This window comes from Ruditapes philippinarum, unplaced genomic scaffold (assembly GCF_026571515.1).
Source record: "Ruditapes philippinarum isolate M1 unplaced genomic scaffold, ASM2657151v2 ctg1656_1_1_1_1, whole genome shotgun sequence".
Lineage (NCBI taxonomy): Eukaryota > Metazoa > Mollusca > Bivalvia > Venerida > Veneridae > Ruditapes > Ruditapes philippinarum.
Genome location: NW_026863252.1, coordinates 365,699 through 388,089, shown reverse-complemented (window position 1 = coordinate 388,089; position 22,391 = coordinate 365,699). Strand labels below are relative to the sequence as shown.

The window sequence follows — 22,391 nt, the reverse complement described above, 5'->3', positions numbered from 1 at the left end:
TTTTTTAGTCAAGGCCCTATTGACCTTGACCTTTGGCCTAGTAACTTCAAAAATCAATAGGGGTCATCTACTTGTAATAACCAACCTCAATACCAAATATGAAGACTGTTGACCAAAGCATTCTTAAGCAATTGAGCGGACAAGCTTTTTGAACTTAAGACCCCTGTGACCTTTGGCCTCAAAATCAATAGGGGTCGTCTAACAATCATGACTAACCTCCATGCAAAACTTAAAGACTATGGGTCAAATAAAAGATTCATAAGTTATTGGGCTGACAAGCCTTTTTTATTCAAGGTCCTATGAGCTTTGACCTCAAAATCATCACCAATCTCAATACCAAATAACAAGACTGTGGGTCAAAGAAATCTTAAGTTATTGGGCGGACAAGCTTTTTAGTTAAGGCCCATGTGACCTTGACTTTTAACCCAGTGACCTCATAATCAATAGGGGTCATCTACTAATCATGACAAACCTCCATGCCAAATATGCAGACTGTGGGTCAAAGGATTTTCCAGTTATTGGGCAGACAAGCTTTTTTGAGTCAAGGCTATTCTGACCTTGACCTTTGACCCAGTGTCCTAAAACCAATAGGGGTCATCTACTAACCATGATCAATCTCAATAACAAATATTAAGACTGTGGGTCAAAGGAATCTAAAGTTATTGGGCGGACAAGCTTTTTTGAGTCAAGGTCCCTGTGACCTTGACCTTTGACCTCATGATCGGTCATTAAATAATCATGACTAACCTTAATGCCAAATATGAAGACTGGGTCAAAAGTTTCTTAAGTTATTGGGCGGACAATATTTTTTTAGTCAAGGCCCTTCTGCCATGGACCTTTGACCCAGTGACCTCAAAATCAATAGGGGTCATCTACTTATCATGACAAACCTCCATGCCAAATAAGCAGACTGTGGGTTAAAGGATTCTTAAGTTATTGGGTGGACAAGATTTTTTTAGTAAAGGCCCCTGTGACCTGACCCTTGACCCCATAATCAAAAGGGGTCATCTACTAATCATGACTAACTTTCATGCTAGGTATGAAGACTTTGGGTCAAAGGAATCTTAAGTTATTGGGCTGACAAGGAAAAACCACCGGATGGCCGGACAAGCTGTTTACAGTATACCCCACTTACAACTTATGCACAACAAACTTACAGTCTGGAAATGATTGTTACGTAAGTAGAGACGCATTGACAGACATGTAGCTTTAGCATTTGTGCCAAGTTATTTCAAAATCCTTCAATGCATGACAGTTACAGTATGGACATCTTCAAACTCTTCTTGAGAAAATGAGTACATTTAAAATGTAAGTGAGACCTTGACCTTGTAGGGAGGGACATGGGTCTTAAATGCTACATGTCGTCTTCGAATGTCAGACATAATACCCTTCGGACAAAATCTCCTTCCCATACCCGGACAAAATCCCCTTTATGGGTGGACATAACCCCCTTCGTGTTTTTGCAAGGCTGGACAAAATCCCCTTCACTACCCGGACAAAATCCCCTTGTATAATGTATTATTATGCTCCATAAAAATTGATTAATAATGTATTATTATGCTCCATAAAAATTGATGAATAATGAACTTTTGTTTTTTTATTTATAATTATGTATCAATAGTAAACCTTTATTTAGTTTAGAAGTTCAAATTATCAACTGCATAACACATATTTGATTAGGCAATTTATTTAATTGTTTTAAATTGATTAGTATGATAAACATTTTTATTAGCCAATAATTGTTTCATTGATTGTATAAGATGATACTTCTAATTGATACATATTATCCATTGTTAAAATTTCTATTGATGAAAGAGTGATAATATAATCAAACCAAGATCTGACACTGCACTGATTGATTGCTATGAATGCTTTAACAAAGCAATTTTAATGTGATCAAAATGTGCTAATTGAATGTGCTTTTCTGCTGAAATATTTTCTTTTTATTTATACATTAAGATATTTACCACACAGCATAATGCAGTATGGCGCTCTCATACCCACTTTATAAACCGAAAAAATTTCTCTGAGGGGGATTTTGTCCTAGGTAGCAATTTTATTGAGGGGATTTTGTCCACTTCAAAATTTCACACATGAAGGGGATTATGTCCAACCATGGAGGGGATTATGTCCAGATATACAAAAATACATGAAGGGGATTTAATGTCCGAAGGGGATTATGTCCGTACACCGTCGTCTTCATGTGGTAGACATTTATGCCAAGTTATTTTCAAATCCTTCAAATCATGCTGCTTAAAACTCAATTCATGGACATTTCTCACAACACTTACTTTATGGAAATTACTCACTGCACATCATACCCTTTGTTGAAATTTCTCAATGAAATACACCTACTTTGTGATCATTTAATTTTTATCACTAAAGATCACTCACTAATTAGTTCAAGCTTGACTGAGAATTTCTTCAAATGCAAGAATATCCCAAACAAGAAAGAAACAAGCAAGTCAAAAGTTTAAAATATGAGTACAGTAAAAACCCTCTTTACGACCACCCCGTTTTCAAGACCAACCCTCTAAAAGACAATTTTTAAAGACCCGATATTTTCATTCTTTATTTTAATGGTCGCTAACCCCGATTTTGAGACCACCCCGTTATTCCCTAATACGACCAGTAAATTAAGTCCCATTTCGTAAATTCTGTACATTTGGAAACCCATAAATAAGACAACTGGCACTTTCTCACCTTGATATTGACATGCATGTATATTACTGAAATCTTTTTGACATGTAGTGTAAACAACAGTTGTCCTAGTTTTACGACATTTAACGACATCCAATTTACGGCAGAGGTCAAGGTTACTTTGTATCAAACCCGGAAATGATCAATAATCTTGTCAAAAATTTCATAATTTCACACCTTTAATGTCATAACTGGAGGATTAAAACAACAAAATATTGAACAGAAAACTTTCAATAAGTTTTTTTTGGAGGTGTTGCTGCTATCATTATCATTTTAAACAAACATAAACATAGTACAATTAGGTTTTTGAAGTTGTTATTGGCGATGAACACTGTGAAAATAATTAAAGGTTAATTGTTCTGTGTGCTTTGTAGTAAAATGGTGATGTAATTGAGCAAGTCATGTCATTCTTTTAACAAGAATGTAATAATAATTTGTGTTTAAAGACATTCATAATACATTTTTTACCTCTAAATAAGTTTAAATATTTTATAATGTTTAAAAGTAAAAGAAAATAAATGAAAATAAAAAAATAATAGTGTATGCTTTATATCTTCTCATTTGAAATAGGTTAGCCCAGAATTAAACATGTGTACAGTACATGGTATCCCTAAATAAATTGCCTAGTTTTCTGTTTGACCAAACTCATTAATGAGACCAACCCGCTTTTAAGACCAGATTTGTAAAGTCCCTTTATTGGTCTCATTAGCGAGTTTTTACTGTATAAACTACTCAGGAACAGAGGACCTTACCTTTCTTACTATAAAACAAACCTTTTAAGTAACTGTAAAACATGAAAAGATGTTCAAAAACTTACTTGATAATCACATCAAAGCCTACATTTGGCAGCACCTTTATATTCATACAATTAACTGACTCTAAAGCTACAACATCTATATGTCTATTTCCAATTCCAAGATTTCTTCCATAAAATGTTACTTTTGTTCCACCAGCAATGGGTCCAGATAAAGGACTCATACCTGTCAACTTTGGAGTCTGTAAAAAAGAAATAATGCTGTTTCTTACACATTTAATTATTTCATTATTTGTTTTAAACCAGTATAGTAATGGCAAATAATCTTAAAAAACTTAAAAAGTTATGATCAAATTTAAAGTTTGCTTGGACGGCAACAGCAATGGGAACAATGACATGACTCGTTACAAAACCTTTTTTTTTCTTTCTTTTTTGCAAAGAAAAAAAAAGTTTCATTAGAACTGGTATTTTTTCAATAAAGAAAAATAAATATTTGAAATATAATCACTAAACAGCTTCTAATTATTCAAAATATTAAACTTATTTCAAAGAGAAACCTGAAATCAAAGTCCATTACTGATGATTCCATCAAGAATTCATTGCAGATTTAATTTCAATACAAAAGTAGCTTATATTTGATCTTCTTCTTGTTCATGGTATCAAGAATTTGCATTGTAAATGTAATTGATGATAAGGAAAAAGTATTTGAAGTTTGAAGTAGATATTTACTTTAAAACTTAAGTTATAGTAAAAAAATAACATTTTTAAGTAAAAAGATCTAAGTTTATGGGGAGATAATTTTTGCAATATTGGTGCTAGAGTTATGAACCTTAACACATAACATGTGGTTAATGATAAGGTACATATATTTGAAGTATGAAGTTGATCCCTTAAGAAACAAGAATTTGTAACAGAGTTACCAACGTCCCCTGCCTCAGGGAAGTTTTATATGAAGGATAACATTATGCTATATCAAAAGAATATGGTATAGATCTTAGGACTTTCAGTGCAGAATTATGATCAATGCTAGATCTGCAAATGCTACAATAAATTTATAAAAGAAATAAAATGAAACACAGAATTTAAAAATCTATCATATTTGACTTTGACCTCTAAGTGTGACCTTGACCTTGGAGGTAAGGGTGCAAGTGTTGTGCATGACATATTGTCTTGTTATTGTTACTATTTGTGCAAAGTATTTTCTAAATCCCTTAAACTATGAAGAAGTTATAGATCAGACACAAAATATACCCTATAACAGACTATGTTAATTTTTGACTTCTAAGAGAGACCTTGACCTTGGAGGTAGGGATGCAGGTGTTGTGCATGACACATTGTCTTATTATAGTGACTATTTGTGCCAAGTATTTTCAAAATCCTTTCATCTATGAAAAAGTTATGGACCGGACACAAAATATACCTTATAACAGACTATGTTACTCTTTGACCTCCAAGTGTGACCTTGACCTTGGAGGTAGGTGACCAGTTGTTGCGCATGACACATAGTTTGATTATTTTGAACAATTGTAGTAAGTACTTACAAAATGCCTTCAAAGATAAGAAAGTTATGGACCAGACATGACACATACCCTCAAATAGTCAATGTTGACATTGAATGAGCAAGTGTGACCTTGACCCTGGAGGTAGGGGTCTGGTTGTTGTGCATGACACATCTTCTTATTTTAACAAACATTAGTTCCAAGTTATTTCAAATTCCTTTGATAAATGACAAAGTTATGGACCAGACACGAAAGTGTGACGGACAGAGACAGACAGACGGACATACTCACAAAATGGTACTTATGTGACTTATCCTTTGATCTATTTGGCCAATTTTAGTCACACAAGGCTTAAAAAAAAAAACACAAGGAAAAACGATTGTTCTCCAATTCACACAAGTACCTCTGGGTTCGTACGAACATACGGACAGAGCCTATTTCTATCAATCCCCCTTTTTTCTTCGAAAAGGCCGGGACAATGAATAAGTAACAGTAAAAAAAATATTCAAGGGGAGATTAATCTGAAAATATTGGTGCTAGAGTTACGAACTTTGTCATATAAGATCTGGATGATGATAAGGTACATATATTTATAGAATGAAGTTGATTTCATAAGGAAATAGAGTAGAAACAGTAAAAAATAGTATTTTTCAAGTTCAAGGGGCAATGAATCTGAAAATATTGGTGCTAGAGTTATGAACCTTGTCACATAAGATGTGGTTGATGATAAGGAACACATATTTGAAGTATGAAGTTTATCCCTTATGAAATAAAGAAGTTACAGTAAAAAAAGTATTTTTTAAGGAAAATTCTAAGTTCAAGGGGTGATAAATCTGATAATATTGGTGCTAAAGTTATGAATCTTGTCTCATAAGATGTGTTTGATGATAAGGAACATATATTTGAAGTTTGAAGTCGATACCTTAAGAAATGACAAAGTTATAGTGAAAAATATTTTACTGCACCTAAACTTTCCTTAATTTGTATCCATTTGAGTTGAATTTGACAGTTGTTGGGGAAGGTATTGAATGGAAACTGAAAATTTCTTATTTTTTTCAAAGTTAAGGGGCATATCTTGAATCATGACCAAAATAGAACTTCACCTGCATATCCATATCTTAAATTTCAGTTGAATGTGCATAACTGTTTATGAACAGAAACAGAAAATTTCTAAATTTTTTTTTCAAAGTGAAAGGAGCGTTACTCTGCCAAAAATCATTGAACCATGACAAAATTCGAACTTGACCTTTGACTTTTCCATATGTCAGATTTGAGTTGAATGTGTACTACTGTTTGAGTGATATATGAATGGAAACTAAAATATTTCTCAATTTTCTCAAAGTGAAAGGGGCATAACTATGCCAAAAACCATCAGACCATGACCAAATTCAAACTTGTCCTGCACATTCCTTTGACGTATCCATATGTCAAATTTGAGTTAAATGTGTTATACTGTTTGGGAGATAATGAATGGAAATTGAAAATTTCATTAAGGGACATAACTCCATGCATAATGACCATGACCAAATTTGAACTTCACTTGCATATATCCATATGTCCTATTTAAGTTGAAAGTGTGAAACAGTTACCACGATAATGATCAGAAACTGATGATAATGGAAGGATGGAATGACTAAATGACTGAACAGGGTTACACTTCATGCCCAAGCCATATTATGGCGGGACATAATAAAAAAAGCTGTTTTTTCAACAACATAATAAAGATTACTGAAAAGAAATTAAATTCCATATTTACCAGGTTTAACAATGCTTCAATGCATGTTTTATATGTTTTATATGAAAAGAACCAAACCTGATTATGTACTTAAATATGTCAAACAAATGTATATAATAAAACAAACAAACTTATCAGACTATTCATTTATCAAGTTTGAAGAGAATCCCTCAAGTACTTTTGGAGCTACATATATGCTCTAGACAAATTTTTCTTTAAAGTAAATCTGGAAAGGGAAAGTGACTCTAAAATAGGCAATGTAGATTTAGTTTTCTAACTGCACTTCTTACCAATATACTATGACGTCAGTGTATTATTTTTGACGAAAATCCCTCAAACACTTTAGTAGTAGCTATGCTTCGAACAAGTTTTACAAGTAAATCTGATAAAGGGGAATAACTCTATAAGTAGGCAAGGTGGAGGTACTTGCACGATGCACATCTTACCAATGTGCTATGTTAGTGTACTAGTATTGTTTGAAGAAAATCGATCAGGTACTTTTTGGGTAATGCTTCTGACAAAATTGAGATGATCACACAGACTCCCCAAACAAACTTGCTGTTGAACAGACAAATTTGAGTAAGAAACAAGATATGTTTGTAAAACATGTATGCCCCCTATCAGCAGCCAATTAGTCATGTGATAAGGTTATTATACATGACTTCTGACCCAGTGATCAAACAATTAATAAGGGAAATAAAGTATCTACTGGTCATGACCTTGACCTTTGACCCCTTGACCCAAAACTCAATAGGGGTCATCTGCTGGTCACGACCAATCATCACACAAAGTTTGAAGTTCCTAGGCCTAGGCGTTTTTAGTAAATTGATCAGAAACCGTTTTTACCTACAATGTCAATGTGACCTTGACCTTTGACCCATTGACCCCAAAATCAATAGGGGTCATCTGCTGGTCGTCATGACCAATCACCATCCCAAAGTTGAAGTTCCTAGGCCTAAGGGTTCTCTTATTATTGATCGGAAACCGTTTTAACATACAAGGTCAATGTGACCTTGACCTTTGACCCCAAAATCAATAGGGGTCATCTGCTGGTCATGACCAATCACCATGGCAAGTTTGAAGTTCCTAGGCCGAAGCGTTCTTTAGTTATTGATCAGAAACCATTTTTACTTACAAGGTCAATGTGACCTTGACCTTTGACCCCTTGATCCCAAAATCAATAGGAGTAATCTGCTGGTCATGACAAATCACCATACCAAGTTGGAAGTTCCTAGGCCTAAGCAATCTTGAGTTTTTGATCAGAAACCGTTTTTACTTACAAGGTCAATGTGACCTTGACCTTTGACCCCTTCACCTAAAACTCAATAGGGGTCATCTGCTGGTCATGACCAACCATCACACAAAGTTTGAAGTTCCTAGGCCTAAGCGTTTTAAGTTAATTGATCGGAAACCGTTTTTACCTACAAGGTCAATGTGACCTTGACCTTTGACCCCAAAATCAATAGGTCATCTACTGATCATGACCAATCACCATCTCAAGTTTGAAGTCCCTAGGCCTAAGGGTTCTTTCATTATTGATCGGAAACCATTTTTACCTACAAGGTCAATGTGACCTTGACCTTTGACCCCTTAACGCCAAAATTAATAGGGGTCATCTGATTGGTCATAACCAATCACCATACCAAGTTTGAAGTTCCTAGGCCTTAGGGTTCTTTTGTTATTGATCAGAAACCGTTTTTACCTACAAGGTTAATGTGACCTTGACCTTTGACCCCTTGACCCCAAAATCAATAGGGTCATCTACTGATCATGACCAATCACCATACCAAGTTTTGAAGTTCCTAGGCCTTAAGGTTCTTTAGTTATTGATCGGAAACCGTTTTTACCTACAATGTCAATGTGACCTTGACCTTTGACCCCTTGACCCCAAAATCAATAGGGGTCATCAACTGGTCATGACCAATCACCATACCAAGTTTGAAGTTCCTAGGCCTTAAGGTTCTTTAGTTATTGATCGGAAACCGTTTTTGCTTTCAAGGTCAATGTGACCTTGATCTTTGAGCCCTTGACCCCAAAATCAATAGGGGTCATCTACTGGTCATGACAAATCGCCATACCAAGTTTGAAGTTCCTAGGCCTTAAGGTTCTTTAGTTATTGATCGGAAACCGTTTTTGCTTTCAAAGTCAATGTGACCTTGACCTTTGACCCCTTGACCCCAAAATCAATAGGGGTCATCTACTGATCATGACCAATCACCATACCAAGTTTGAAGTTCCTAGGCCTTAAGGTTCTTTAGTTATTGATCGGAAACGGTTTTTGCTTACAAGGTCAATGTGACCTTGACCTTTGACCCCTTGACCCCAAAATCAATAGGGGTCATCTACTGATCATGACCAATCACCATACCAAGTTTGAAGTTCCTAGGCCTTAAGGTTCTTTAGTTATTGATCGGAAACGGTTTTTGCTTACAAGGTCAATGTGACCTTGACCTTTGACCCCTTGACCCCAAAATCAATAGGGGTCATCAACTGGTCATGACCAATCACCATACCAAGTTTGAAGTTCCTAGGCCTTAAGGTTCTTTAGTTATTGATCGGAAACCGTTTTTGCTTTCAAGGTCAATGTGACCTTGACCTTTGACCCCAAAATCAATAGGGGTCATCTACTGGTCATGACCAATCACCATACCAAGTTTGAAGTTCCTAGGCCTTAAGGTTCTTTAGTTATTGATCGGAAACCGTTTTTGCTTTCAAGGTCAATGTGACCTTGACTTTGACCCCTTGACCCCAAAATCAATAGGGTCATCTACTGATCATGACCAATCACCATACCAAGTTTGAAGTTCCTAGGCCTTAAGGTTCTTTAGTTATTGATTGAAACGGTTTTTTGCTTACAAGGTCAATGTGACCTTGACCTTTGACCCCTTGACCCCAAAATCAATAGGGGTCATCTACTGATCATGACCAATCACCATACCAAGTTTGAAGTTCCTAGGCCTTAAGGTTCTTTAGTTATTGATCGGAAACGGTTTTTGCTTACAAGGTCAATGTGACCTTGACCTTTGACCCTTGACCCCAAAATCAATAGGGGTCATCTACTGATCATGACCAATCACCATAAACCAAGTTTGAAGTTCCTAGGCCTTAAGGTTCTTTAGTTATTGATCGGAAACGGTTTTTGCTTACAAGGTCAATGTGACCTTGACCTTTGACCCCTTGACCCCAAAATCAATAGGGGTCATCTACTGATCATGACCAATCACCATACCAAGTTTGAAGTTCCTAGGCCTTAAGGTTCTTTAGTTATTGATCGGAAACGGTTTTTGCTTACAAGGTCAATGTGACCTTGACCTTTGACCCCTTGACCCCAAAATTAATAGGGGTCATCTACTGGTCATGACCAATCACCATACCAAGTTTGAAGTTCCTAGGCCTTAAGGTTCTTTAGTTATTGATCGGAAACCGTTTTTGCTTTCAAGGTCAATGTGACCTTGACCTTTGACCCCTTGACCCCAAAATCAATAGGGGTCATCTACTGGTCATGACCAATCACCATACCAAGTTTGAAGTTCCTAGGCCTTAAGGTTCTTTAGTTATTGATCGGAAACCGTTTTTGCTTTCAAGGTCAATGTGACCTTGACCTTTGACCCCTTGACCCCAAAATCAATAGGGGTCATCTACTGGTCATGACCAATCACCATACCAAGTTTGAAGTTCCTAGGCCTAAGGGTTCTTTAGTTATCACTCGGAAACCATTTGGTCTACGGACCGACGGACCGACAAGTGCAAAGCAACATACCCCCTTTTCTTTGAAATGGGGGCATAATAAAAGAGATCAATTTTTTTTGTTGAAATTAAGGGCCATAACATTTGTTTTACTGCTAAGAAACTTATGAAGTTTATAATCTTTGGTTAGAAACCAAACATTTATGGTTAAATGACTTTACTTTCTTACTTTATAGCTGAATGAAACTGTTTCCGTTGAACTTTGACCATTCACAGTGACAATGACACTTCCATTTTTGTCTCCACCACTATTACCAGTAATGCAAACAATGCTATAAATAAAAATGAAATATCTTAACCAATATTGTTTTATCAATGTTTAGACTAAAATTATAATTTTTTATGCTTTTTATTTGACTTTTACACTCAACCGAAGCTGTATTATCTTATTTTTTTCTTGAACATACAAGCGACTGAATTAAATTAATAACATTTAAGAGACATTATACTTGTTTTTTCTTTGTCAAATTTAGCTGAATTGTATATATATATATATCAAAAGATTGACTGTTACAGCAGTGATTGTCATAACTTGAAATCTGAAAATGTTAAGAAAATTCTACCTATAATACAAAACACCATGCAATATATGTAGACTGTAAACCAGCATTTTTGGTGCAGGTCACTGTGACCTTTTCAGTTGCACTGACCTTCACCTCTGAATTAATAGAAATTAATTGTGGGTGTTTGGTCATTCCTCGAAAAACCTCCCAATAAATTTGAAGATTGAAGGCCTAGGAATCTAGTAACTGATCTATCATCTAACCAACAGACTAGATATTTGTTTTACATTCAATGAAATGTAACATTTACCTGCTGGGAACCTCATTTTTAAAGTATTGCCTGGTTTCATCATCAACAGTAATATTTATTTCTCCACATGTAACTCCAGCTATTTTAATGCCAGATATATCACTTAACTTTGTTCCTAATTCAAAACCTTCAATTATCAATGCTGTGCCACCTGCTTTGGGACCATCTCTAGGCTTAATCTGCAGGAAATAAAATACAATACAAAATATTTGCTTAACACCCTTTATTTTCAAATGTAAATAAACATCTTTTGAAACACAGAAAATATATGCAATGTTTTAAAAGCTACAAACTATTGGAAACAATCTATGAATATAAATTATGAATATGAAGTGTCCTTTAAAAAACCAGCAGATCTATTCAAGAAAAGATCAAATTAACATCACTAGTAATAGGGAATGCAGCTTCCCAAACATAACTTGTGTATTCTCATATTCAAATTAGACAAATTCAGTAAGAATTTCCTAGATGTCAATAAATTTCTGCAATAGTAACAAGAGGGCCATGATGGCCCTGAAGTCGTTCACCTGTATATAGGCCCCCGTAGCGGGGCCAGTTTAAACCCCAGGGCTTTTATTTGAACAAACTTGGTAGACACCCATTAGAAGATGTTTCATGCTTAACATCTAAGGTCCAGCTGGTCAAGTTTTTTCTTTAAACATATAGTTAAAAACAATGACACACCTGGGGCAGGGCCAGTTTGGACCCAAGGGCCTTTATTTGAACAATCTTTGTAGACACTTACTAGAAAGTGTTTCATGCTTAATATCTGAACTCTAGCTATTCAGATTTTTCGAAGAAAATTTGAAGTTTTTGCTATACACATATAAGGAAAATCAATGACCCCCGGGGTGGGGCCAATTTTGACCCCAGGGCTTTTATTTGAACAAACTTGGTAGACACTCACTAGAAGATGTTTCATGCTTAGTATCTAAACTCTAGCTATTTGGTTTTTTTCAAAGAAGATTTTTTAAGTTTTTGCTATACACATATAAGGAAAATCAATGACCCCCAAGCGGGGCCAATTTTGACCCCAGGGCTCTTATTTGAACAAACTTGGTAGACATCCATTAAAACATGTTTCATGCTAAATATCTTAGCTCTAGCTCTTTGGGTTCTTTAAAAGAAGATTTTTAAGTTTTTACTATATGCATATAGGGAAAATCAATGACCCCCTGGGGCGGGGCCAATTTTGACCCCAGGGCATTTATTTGAACAAACTTGGTAGACACTCACTAGAAGATGTTTCATGCCAAATATCTAAGCTCTAGCTCTCTGGGTTTTTCTAGAAGAAGATATTTAAAGTTTTTTTATTTGGTTGCCATGGCAACCAGAGTTCTGCATGGAATTAAATTCTTTGAACAATTTTCAAAGGTGACCACCAAAGGAACATTCCTGTGAAGTTTGGATGAAATTGGCTCAGTGGTTAATGAGGAGATGTCATTTAAAGTAAAAGTTTACGGACGACGGACGGACGACGGACGAAAAGTGATCACAAAAGTTCACCCTGTCACTATGTGACAGGTGAGCTAAAAAATTAGCATAGTATATCTTTAAATCACAACATAAAAAGAGAACTAGACAATTACTTTTTTTTTAATTTTTTGTTTTTTTGTTTTGTTTTTGTTTTGCTGGATTTAGGTAACACTGATACACAAGGTGACTTTCCAGCTTAAGTGATGAAGGAAGACTTCAAGTGCACCTCCATGCAGTATTTCAGAAATGAGCGTAAGAAGACTTCCACAAACTGTATAATCATTTAAAGGGACTCCACCGAGTTCTAAAACCATATAATCTGAATTTCTTACAATGATCTCCTGGGGCGTTTAAAACAGAAAAATTTGCAAAAGATGTTCAAGATATATACCCAGAAATATATTGAAAATAGTATTTTTGTGTTATTCTTATCCCTATTTGAGTGAAAAGCATTGCAGCACTTTTTAATTATGGGTAATTTTCACAAATACAACTATTATACTGGAAAAACAGAGTGAGTGAATGATCTGTATTTTGCACACAAGTTAATGATCTCGACCTACATCAAACTAAACATTAATCTGAAAAATTTATTTCCAGTCCTATCATGTCAAAAAACCTTAGTGGAGTCCCTTTAATGTCTTTTACCTGTAAAACGATACTATAGTACCCTTAAACATCCACAAATATAGAGAACAAAATAAAATCTTTTAATGAATGCTTCAAGAAGATAAAAACTGTCAAAGCTACAACCTTCTCAATTTTAGGTGCTGGACATGTCTCACCACTTCCGAACCCAAAGTCACAATTCGCATTGGACCATTTACACTTGTAGTGATCTTTGAGAGCTTTGCAATGACTGCAATCCTTGCCAAGTTTCTCACAGCTATAAACTGTAACTGTAAATAACATAATTCATGTTTGATTTAAATAAAAGGCTAAATAATCGGAACATTATTGACAAATAAAACATATCAGACTGGCATTTCCGTTAGTTTTATTCTCATGACAGAAATTTCATCTGGCATTGGGTTTGCCAGATGAGACGTGTGCTATACAATGGCATGCTTATGAATGAAGTTGCTTTTAACATAGTTACAGGTGTGCTGACATAAATTCCCATGGAAAATTGTAAAGGTAAAGAATTTGAAATATAATGGAATATGGTATTATAAGCAAGAAAAAACATCTGACATAATGATATGTTTGCCATTCAGAGTATCTGAAAAATATTCCGATCCAAACAACAGCATATGAGATATTATTATTCTTCCTGATCAGTAGAACTTTCTTTAGACAGTTTGAATTGGAATTTGATTCTTTGTATGGTCTAGAATTCTTCTCACAATATGACCTTTGATTTGAATTTTTGTAAAGTTGATTTCAAGTGGCAAATGTCCATTTGAGCCATGTCATGACAAAACCAACATAGTGCGTTTGCGACCAGCATGGATCCAGACCAGCCCGCGCATCCGGGCAGTCTGATCAGGATCCATGCTGTTCGCTATTAGTTTCTCTACTTGTAATAGAGTTGGTAAGCTAACAGCATGGATAATGATCAGACTGCGTGGATGCGCAGGACGGTCTGGATCCATGCTGGTCGCATACACACTATGTTGGTTTTGTCGTGACGCGGCTCATTTAACTATTAATGGGTAAGTGTACAGTTAAAAGCTTGTATAACTTGACACTTTTTCCATAATTGTTTTAAATTTTATCATCTCCTCCTTTTATGTGAATAATTTGACAACCCACAGTGACTCACAGAAATTTCAACACACTGTGGAAGTGGTTAATTTTGTGACGGGGAAATACCTGTGATTTTTGCGAAATGAAATTATTCACAAATATTTGATCATGCAAAAATCATTTCTTCTTAGGTAAACTTTCTTTTATCATTTGAAACACGTTTTCATACAGTATGTTACATAAATAAGTTTGATTTGTTCAGGTACTGAGAATAACTTTTCTCATTGCTTGTTTGTTTAAAGTTGTTCTTAACAAATTACAAATGTTTTAATGAAACAATATTAATGTTAATAACACAATAGGTTATTCACAAAACAAAAGAATGTTTCAAAATATGACAAAGAAATGTGTGGTCAGGTCCTTGATCAAAGTAACAATGTATATTTCAAACAATTATATATCATGTACAGTGTAACTTCCGAAAACCGAACACCCATGGGACTTGTCAAAAAGTTCGGATTTCAGAGGTTTCCGGAATTCAGAGGTTTATGAAAATGTGGACAAGACTAAGCCACTTAATATCACTAAATGTCAAGGAAGATGTGGCCATTACTGTAATATCATATATAATAGTCTTTTAATCAAGATAAAGATGTGAATGAAAAGAATACATTTTTATCTTACACCTGCAAATGCTTCTGAATTTCTATCAGTTTGTAGAAATGTTGTTAATTGCATAAACTTACATATCGTCCGATGCTAGTTCATTAATTATTACATCAAATGCAATAAAATCCCTAAAGACGTTTGATACATACATTGTCCCAACTAATTGTGATTTAATCCGCTAATAAACACTTCAAATTAACTGACCGCAGTAAATTACTTTGATTAACCGCATCACTTCAAACATACCATTTAACAGTTTGTGATTTTAACGCGTGTCAAATTACACGATCACCGCTAATTAGTAAACAATTGATAGGGAGATTAAATCTTCCTGCAGGGTAAACATTCTCGATTTACAATGTATTTCACACCTTTGGACATTTCCGGTTTTCGGAGGTAAAATTGCATTGATTTGACTCTAATTTTACAAAAATATCGTCCGGAATTCAGAATTTAGAAGTTCCGGAATTCAGAAGTAATATATTAATAGAAAATAGAAGAGAAAAAATCGGGACTAAAAAAATTGTTCGGTTTTTAGAAGTTTCCGGATTTCAGAAGTTCCGGAATTCGGAAGTTACACTGTACCTGCTTAATAAATAATATCACAAAAACAGTACTGTAAGTCCACTTTTTGATATTCGCATAATTTTTGTGACACACTTCAAATGCCTGTCAAATTCTTTCTTCCTTTTTTTTTTCCATGAAAAGTTTGTCAATTTTTTGCATGATGCAGTAAGTCATTGCTTTTATAAGGGTATCTTTATCAATCTATGTGAATCACATAAAATTCTGCATGCACACTCTGATCTAAAACATTAAGCAGCTGCTGATTAAGATACAATTGTATCTAATTGAGGAAATTATCAAATGGAATAGGCAATTCAAAATAGAATGAGCAAATTAATTTCCAAACAAGAGATTTAACCATATGTGGCTTCTCCAGCCCTCTCCTAAGAGAGGTGACAAAAGAAAACAATTGTAAAATTATTTAAACAAACCTTTGTTATCATAAACATCTTCAAATTCTGTAAGATCTGTTGAAAACTGTTCAGTATTTCCATATTTGATAAAGATTGGTACATCTAATCCTTTTGAAGCTTCTATTAAAGTTATCTGAAAAAAATATTTATATTGATTAATGCTTTCAACTCAAATTGGACCCAATATCACGCAAAAAAAATTAAATTAAATTCTGAGCATATTTTCTTCTAATTCTTTTGCATATCTTTTGCTCTAAGTGCCCCCCATTGATATAAGAAATAAATAAGTTTTTTTCTATGATTTTTGTATTTTCTGATCCTAAGATCAGTAAATACATAGCTAACATCCACGGTCTAACACAAAATTTCCTAACAGTCCTAACAACGCAAAGTAGTTCTCACTCAAAACTGCTTAAAAACCAGCAATTTAAAAGAAAGAATAATTTTTAATGTAGGCATTTAACGAATGACAGTGCATTAAAAGTTTAGATTAGTCAATAGAACTATGAGGTTACAATCACAAATTTCGCGGATGAATATCTTTTTTACCCAATGAACAAGAACCGGTTGAACCGGGTGATGCTCCCCGAGAAGGTTCTGGACACAGGAAAGTATAAAAAAATGAACAAAGGGCAATAACTCCAAAATTAGACCAGGCTTTGTTTAGGCTCTTGAAGCGTTGCAGTTCTATCCAATTATATCTAGCTACCTACAAAGTTTCATGTTGATATCTCTAATAGTTTTAAAGTAATGTCCAGGACAAAAGTCAAAAAGTAAAAATAAACAAAGGGCAATTACTTCAAAATAAGGCAAGGCAGAGTAATGATTCTTAAGCACTGCACTTCCACCCAATGAGACCTATCTATCTACAAAGTTTCATGTTGATATCTCTTATAATTTTAGAGTAATGTCCCAGACAAAGTTCAAAGTGTCAAAATGAACAAAGGGCAATAACTACAAAAGTAGGCAAGACAGTGTTACAGTTCTTGTGCACTGCAAACTTACTCAATGAGATCTATCTACCTACAAAGTTTCATGTTGATATCTCTTATACATTAAGAAATATGTCCCGGACAAAGTTCAAAATGTAAAAATAAACAAAGGGGGATAATTCAAAAATTAGGCAAGGCAGAGTTAAGGTTCTTGTTCACTGCACACCTACTCAATGAGATCTATCTACCTACAAAGTTTCATGTTGATACCTCTTATACTTTTAGAGTTATGTCCCGGACAAAGTTCAAAGTGTAAAATAAACAAAGGGGGATAATTCAAAATTTAGACAAGGCAGAGTTACGGTTCTTGTGCACTGCACACCTACTCAATGAGATCTATCTACCTACAAAGTTTCATGTTGATATCTCTTATACTTTTAGAGTTATCACCTGGACAAAGTTCAAAGTGTAAAATAAACAAAGGGGGATAATTCAAAATTAGGCAAGGCAGAGTTACGGTTCTTGTGCACTGCACTTCTACTCAATGAGATCTATCTACCTACAAAGTTTCATGTTGATACCTCTTATACTTTTAGAGTTATGTCCCGGACAAATTTCAAAGTGTAAAATAAACAAAGGGGGTATTTCAAAAAATTAGGCAAGGCAGAGTTACGGTTCTTGTGCACTGCACACCTACTCAATGAGATCTATCTACCTACAAAGTTTCATGTTGATACCTCTTATACTTTTAGAGTTATGTCCCGGACAAAGTTCAAAGTGTAAAATAAACAAAGGGGGATAATTCAAAAATTAGGCAAGGCAGAGTTAAGGTTCTTGTGCACTGCACTTCTACTCAATGAGATCTATCTACCTACAAAGTTTCATGTTGATACCTCTTATACTTTTAGAGTTATGTCCCGGACAAAGTTCAAAGTGTAAAATAAACAAAGGGGATAATTCAAAAATTAGGCAAGGCAGAGTTTTATGGTTCTTGTGCACTGCACTTCTACTCAATGAGATCTATCTACCTACAAAGTTTCATGTTGATACCTCTTATACTTTTAGAGTTATGTCCCGGACAAAGTTCAAAGTGTAAAAATAAACAAAGGGGAATAATTCAAAAATTAGGCAAGGCAGAGTTACGGTTCTTGTGCACTGCACTTCTACTCAATGAGATCTATCTACCTACAAAGTTTCATGTTGATACCTCTTGTTTTTTCAAAGTTTTGTCCCGGACAAGAAAAGGGGACGGACGGACGGACGGAAAGACGGACGGACGGATGGACGGACGGACGGACAAGGCGGCGACTATATGCTCCCCCGAAATTTTTTCGGGGAGCATAAAAATGTTCGGCTATTTCCGTAAAGCTTCGGTTTATCATGAATATCATTTTAATCAATGAAAATGCTATTTTTAGCTATGCCGATTACCGAATACTCCAGAGCGTAGTACACAAATAAATCTGACTGTCGATTAGTGTCCGACTTTATTTGTCATCCAATGAAAACGCTGTATTTCTGTGCGTTAATTTTCATAGAAGAACAAAAGTCGATACTATATCGAATTCCGTCCATAGTCGACTTCTATTTTTCATAGTACTTCACAGAACCGCATAGTGACGTAATAAAGCGAATGATAATGAGGCCAAATAAAGTTTGACACTAAATATATTAGTATTCATCCGTGCTATTCTACAGAAATTAGAAACATTTCCCTGTCGCTATCGCTCCCGTCGAAATTTCTAATTTCTGTAGAACAGCACGGATGAACACTAACATATACGTACTGGAATATATACATGTCGGACTATTTTGGCGAGAAGATTTTCGATAAATTATTTTCATCAGTGTTAAACAACACGTTTATCGTGAACAAAATACCTCGAAATTAATAAGGATTACAAACACGAAATGGAAATTCTCAATTTAGAACAAGATATGTTTGTAAAACATGTATGCCCCCTATCTGCAGCCTATTAGTCATGTGATAAGGTTATTATGCATGACTTCTGACCCAGTGATCAAACAATTAATAAGGGTTATCAAGTATCTACTGGTCATGACCTTAACCTTTGACCCCTTGACCCAAAACTCAATAGGGGTCATCTGCTGGTCACGACCAATCATCATACAAAGTTTGAAGTTCCTAGGCCTAAGCGTTTTTAGTTAATTGATCGGAAACCGTTTTTACCTACAAGGTCAATGTGACCTTGACCTTTGACCCCTTGACCCAAAATAAATAGGTCATCTGCTGGTCATGACCAATCACCATACCAAGTTTGAAGTTCCTAGGCCTAAGGGTTCTTTAGTTATTGATCGGAAACCGTTTTAACATACAAGGTCAATGTGACCTTGACCTTTGACAACAAAATCAATAGGGGTCATCTGCTGGTCATGACCAATCACCATGCCAAGTTTGAAGTTCCTAGGCCGAAGCGTTCTTTAGTTATTGATCAGAAACCGTTTTTTACTTACAATGTCAATGTGACCTTGACCTTTGACCCCTTGATCACAAAATCAATAGGGGTAATCTGCTGGTCATGACAAATCACCATACCAAGTTTTGAAGTTCCTAGGCCTAAGCATTCTTTAAGTTTTTGATCAGAAACCGTTTTTACTTACAAGGTCAATGTGACCTTGACCTTTTGACCCCTTGACCCAAAACTCAATAGGGGTCATCTGCTGGTCACAACCAATCATCATTACAAAGTTTTGAAGTTCCTAGGCCTAAGCGTTTTTAGTTAATTGATCGGAAACCATTTTTAACTACAAGGTCAATGTGACCTTGACCTTTGACCCCTTGACCCCAAAAATCAATAGGTCATCTGCTGGTCATGACCAATCACCATACCAAGTTTGAAGTTCCTAAGCCTAAGGGTTCTTAAGTTATTGATTGTAAAGCATTTTTACCTACAAGGTCAATGTAACCTTGCCCTTTGACCCCTTAACCCCAATATCAATAGGGGTCATCTGCTGGTCATGACCAATCACCATACCAAGTTTGAAGTTCCTAGGCCTAAGGGTTCTTTAGTTATTGATCGGAAACCGTTTTAACCTAAGAGGTCAATGTGACCTTGACCTTTGACCCCCTTGACCCCAAAATCAATAGGGGTCATCTACTGATCATGACCAATCACCATATCAAGTTTGAAGTTCCTAGGCCTAAGGGTTCTTTCGTTATTGATCGGAAACCGTTTTTACCTACAAGGTCAATGTGACCTTGACCTTTGACCCCTTAACCCAAAATCAATAGGGGTCATCTGCTGGTCATAACCAATCACCATACCAAGTTTGAAGTTCCTAGGCCTAAGGGTTCTTTTGTTATTGGTCAGAAACCGTTTTTACCCAAGAGGTCAATGTGACCTTGACCTTTGACCCCTTGACCCCAAAATCAATAGGGGTCATCTACTGATCATGACCAATCACCATACCAAGTTTGAAGTTCCTAGGCCTTAAGGTTCTTTAGTTATTGATCGGAAACGGTTTTTGCTTACAAGGTCAATGTGACCTTGACCTTTGACCCCTTGACCCCAAAATCAATAGGGGTCATCTACTGATCATAACCAATCACCATACCAAGTTTGAAGTTCCTAGGCCTTAAGGTTCTTTAGTTATTGATCGGAAACCCTTTTTGCTTACAAGGTCAATGTGACCTTGACCTTTGACCCCTTGACCCCAAAATCAATAGGGGTCATCTACTGGTCATGACCAATCACCATACCAAGTTTGAAGTTCCTAGGCCTAAGGGTTCTTTAGTTATCACTCGGAAACCATTTGGTCTACGGACCGACGGACCGACAGACAGACGGACCGACGGACCGACAAGTGCAAAGCAATATACCCCCTTTTCTTCGAAATGGGGGCATAATTACATAATGTATTCATTTTTATTCAAGGTTCATAATGTATAACTTCGCCGTGGTGCAGAGGTAAGCGGTCTTGTTGAGGGTGTGAGAGGCCTATCGTTCAAATCCTAGTCGAGGCAATTCTATTTTTTTTCATGCAAAATTCCATATGTAAATCTCAGACTGTTATAGAAGAAAATCAAAACGCTGTCGCTGCGTAAGATGAATTATAGTATATAAAAATAAACTTATACAGGAAAGTACATACAGATAGTCAGTATGATTTAGATTGCAAAGATCAGAAAATACCATAGAGCTGCAGCCCTTTGATTGGTTTTGGACCTCAGTGGTGCTCCTCTAACCATGAAATCAAACACAACACTAGAAATGTGTCCATAGGACATGGGTGCCCCCACACTCAAACTGTTTTGTCAATCTTATGACTCTAGGACAAATATTTTTTGGGCTACATGTGCCACAAGTTGAAAACTAAAAATCTTTTACTAAGTAAAGGGCAAATACTGAATAAATCAACAAGCGAACCACAAGGTGCATAAGTACACATGCTGACCAACATTTTTGTAAACTTTCAGGCCTACACTACAGGTCAAATACTTTTTGAGCAACGCATGAACAAGTTGAAAACTGCAAATTTATACTAAGTCAAGGGCAATAACTCTATAAAAACTGAAACAAGACTGCAATTGCTATGCCACTGGATGGTTCAAATTTCATTTTTTTTTTAAGTCAAAGGCAATATCTCTGAAAACAAGAATTTGTAAAAGAGTTACCAATGTCCCCTGCCTCAGGGAAGTTTTATATGAAGCATAAAATCAATGCTAGATCTGCAAATGCACCAATAAATTTATTAAAGAAATAAAATGAAACACTGAATTTAAAAATCTATCATGTTAATCTTTGACCTCTAAGTGTGATCTTGACATTGGAGGTAGGGACACTGGTGTTACGCAAGACATATCATCTTATCATTGTGACTATTTGTGCCAAGTATTTTTAAAATCCCTTGATCTATGAAGAAGTTATGGACGGGACACAAAATATACCATATAACAGACTCTGTTATTTTGACCTCTAAGTGTCACCTTGACCTTGGAGGTAGGGGTGCAGGTGTTGTACTTGACATATCGTCTTATTATTGTGACTATTTGTGCCAAGTTATTTCAAAATCTCTTGAAATATGAATCAGTTCTACATTGGACACAATATATACCCTTTAAAAGACTATGTTAACTTTTGACCTCAAAATGTGACCTTGACCTTGGAGGTAGGGATGCTGGTGTTGCGCATGACACATCGTCTTATTATAGTGACTATTTGTGCCAAATATTTTCAAAATCCTTTGATATAAGAAAAAGTTACGGACCAGACACAAAATATACCCTATACCAGACTATGTTAATCTTTGAACTCCAAGTGTGACCTTGACCTTTGAGGTTGGTGACCGATTGTTGCGCATAACACATCATCTCATTATTGTGAACAATTGTGGCAAATATTAACAAAATCCCTTCAAAGATAAAAAAGTTATAGA

At 35.5% G+C, this 22,391-nt stretch overlaps 1 protein-coding gene across 1 annotated transcript in view; it reads right to left on the bottom strand.

Moving 5' to 3' along the window:
- Window positions 1-3,141: 3,141 nt before the first annotated feature.
- Window positions 3,142-22,391, bottom strand: part of LOC132721607 (plexin-B1-like) — a 74,605-nt gene continuing 55,355 nt past the window's right edge. Inside the window, exons 11-15 of the mRNA XM_060705927.1 lie at window positions 16,081-16,195; window positions 13,478-13,623; window positions 11,249-11,427; window positions 10,605-10,707; window positions 3,142-3,696 (exon numbers count right to left, since the gene is read on the bottom strand). Of these exons, the coding sequence (XP_060561910.1) occupies window positions 3,514-3,696; window positions 10,605-10,707; window positions 11,249-11,427; window positions 13,478-13,623; window positions 16,081-16,195 (726 nt within the window). The 3' untranslated portion in view covers window positions 3,142-3,513. The remainder of the gene's footprint in view (window positions 3,697-10,604; window positions 10,708-11,248; window positions 11,428-13,477; window positions 13,624-16,080; window positions 16,196-22,391) is intronic.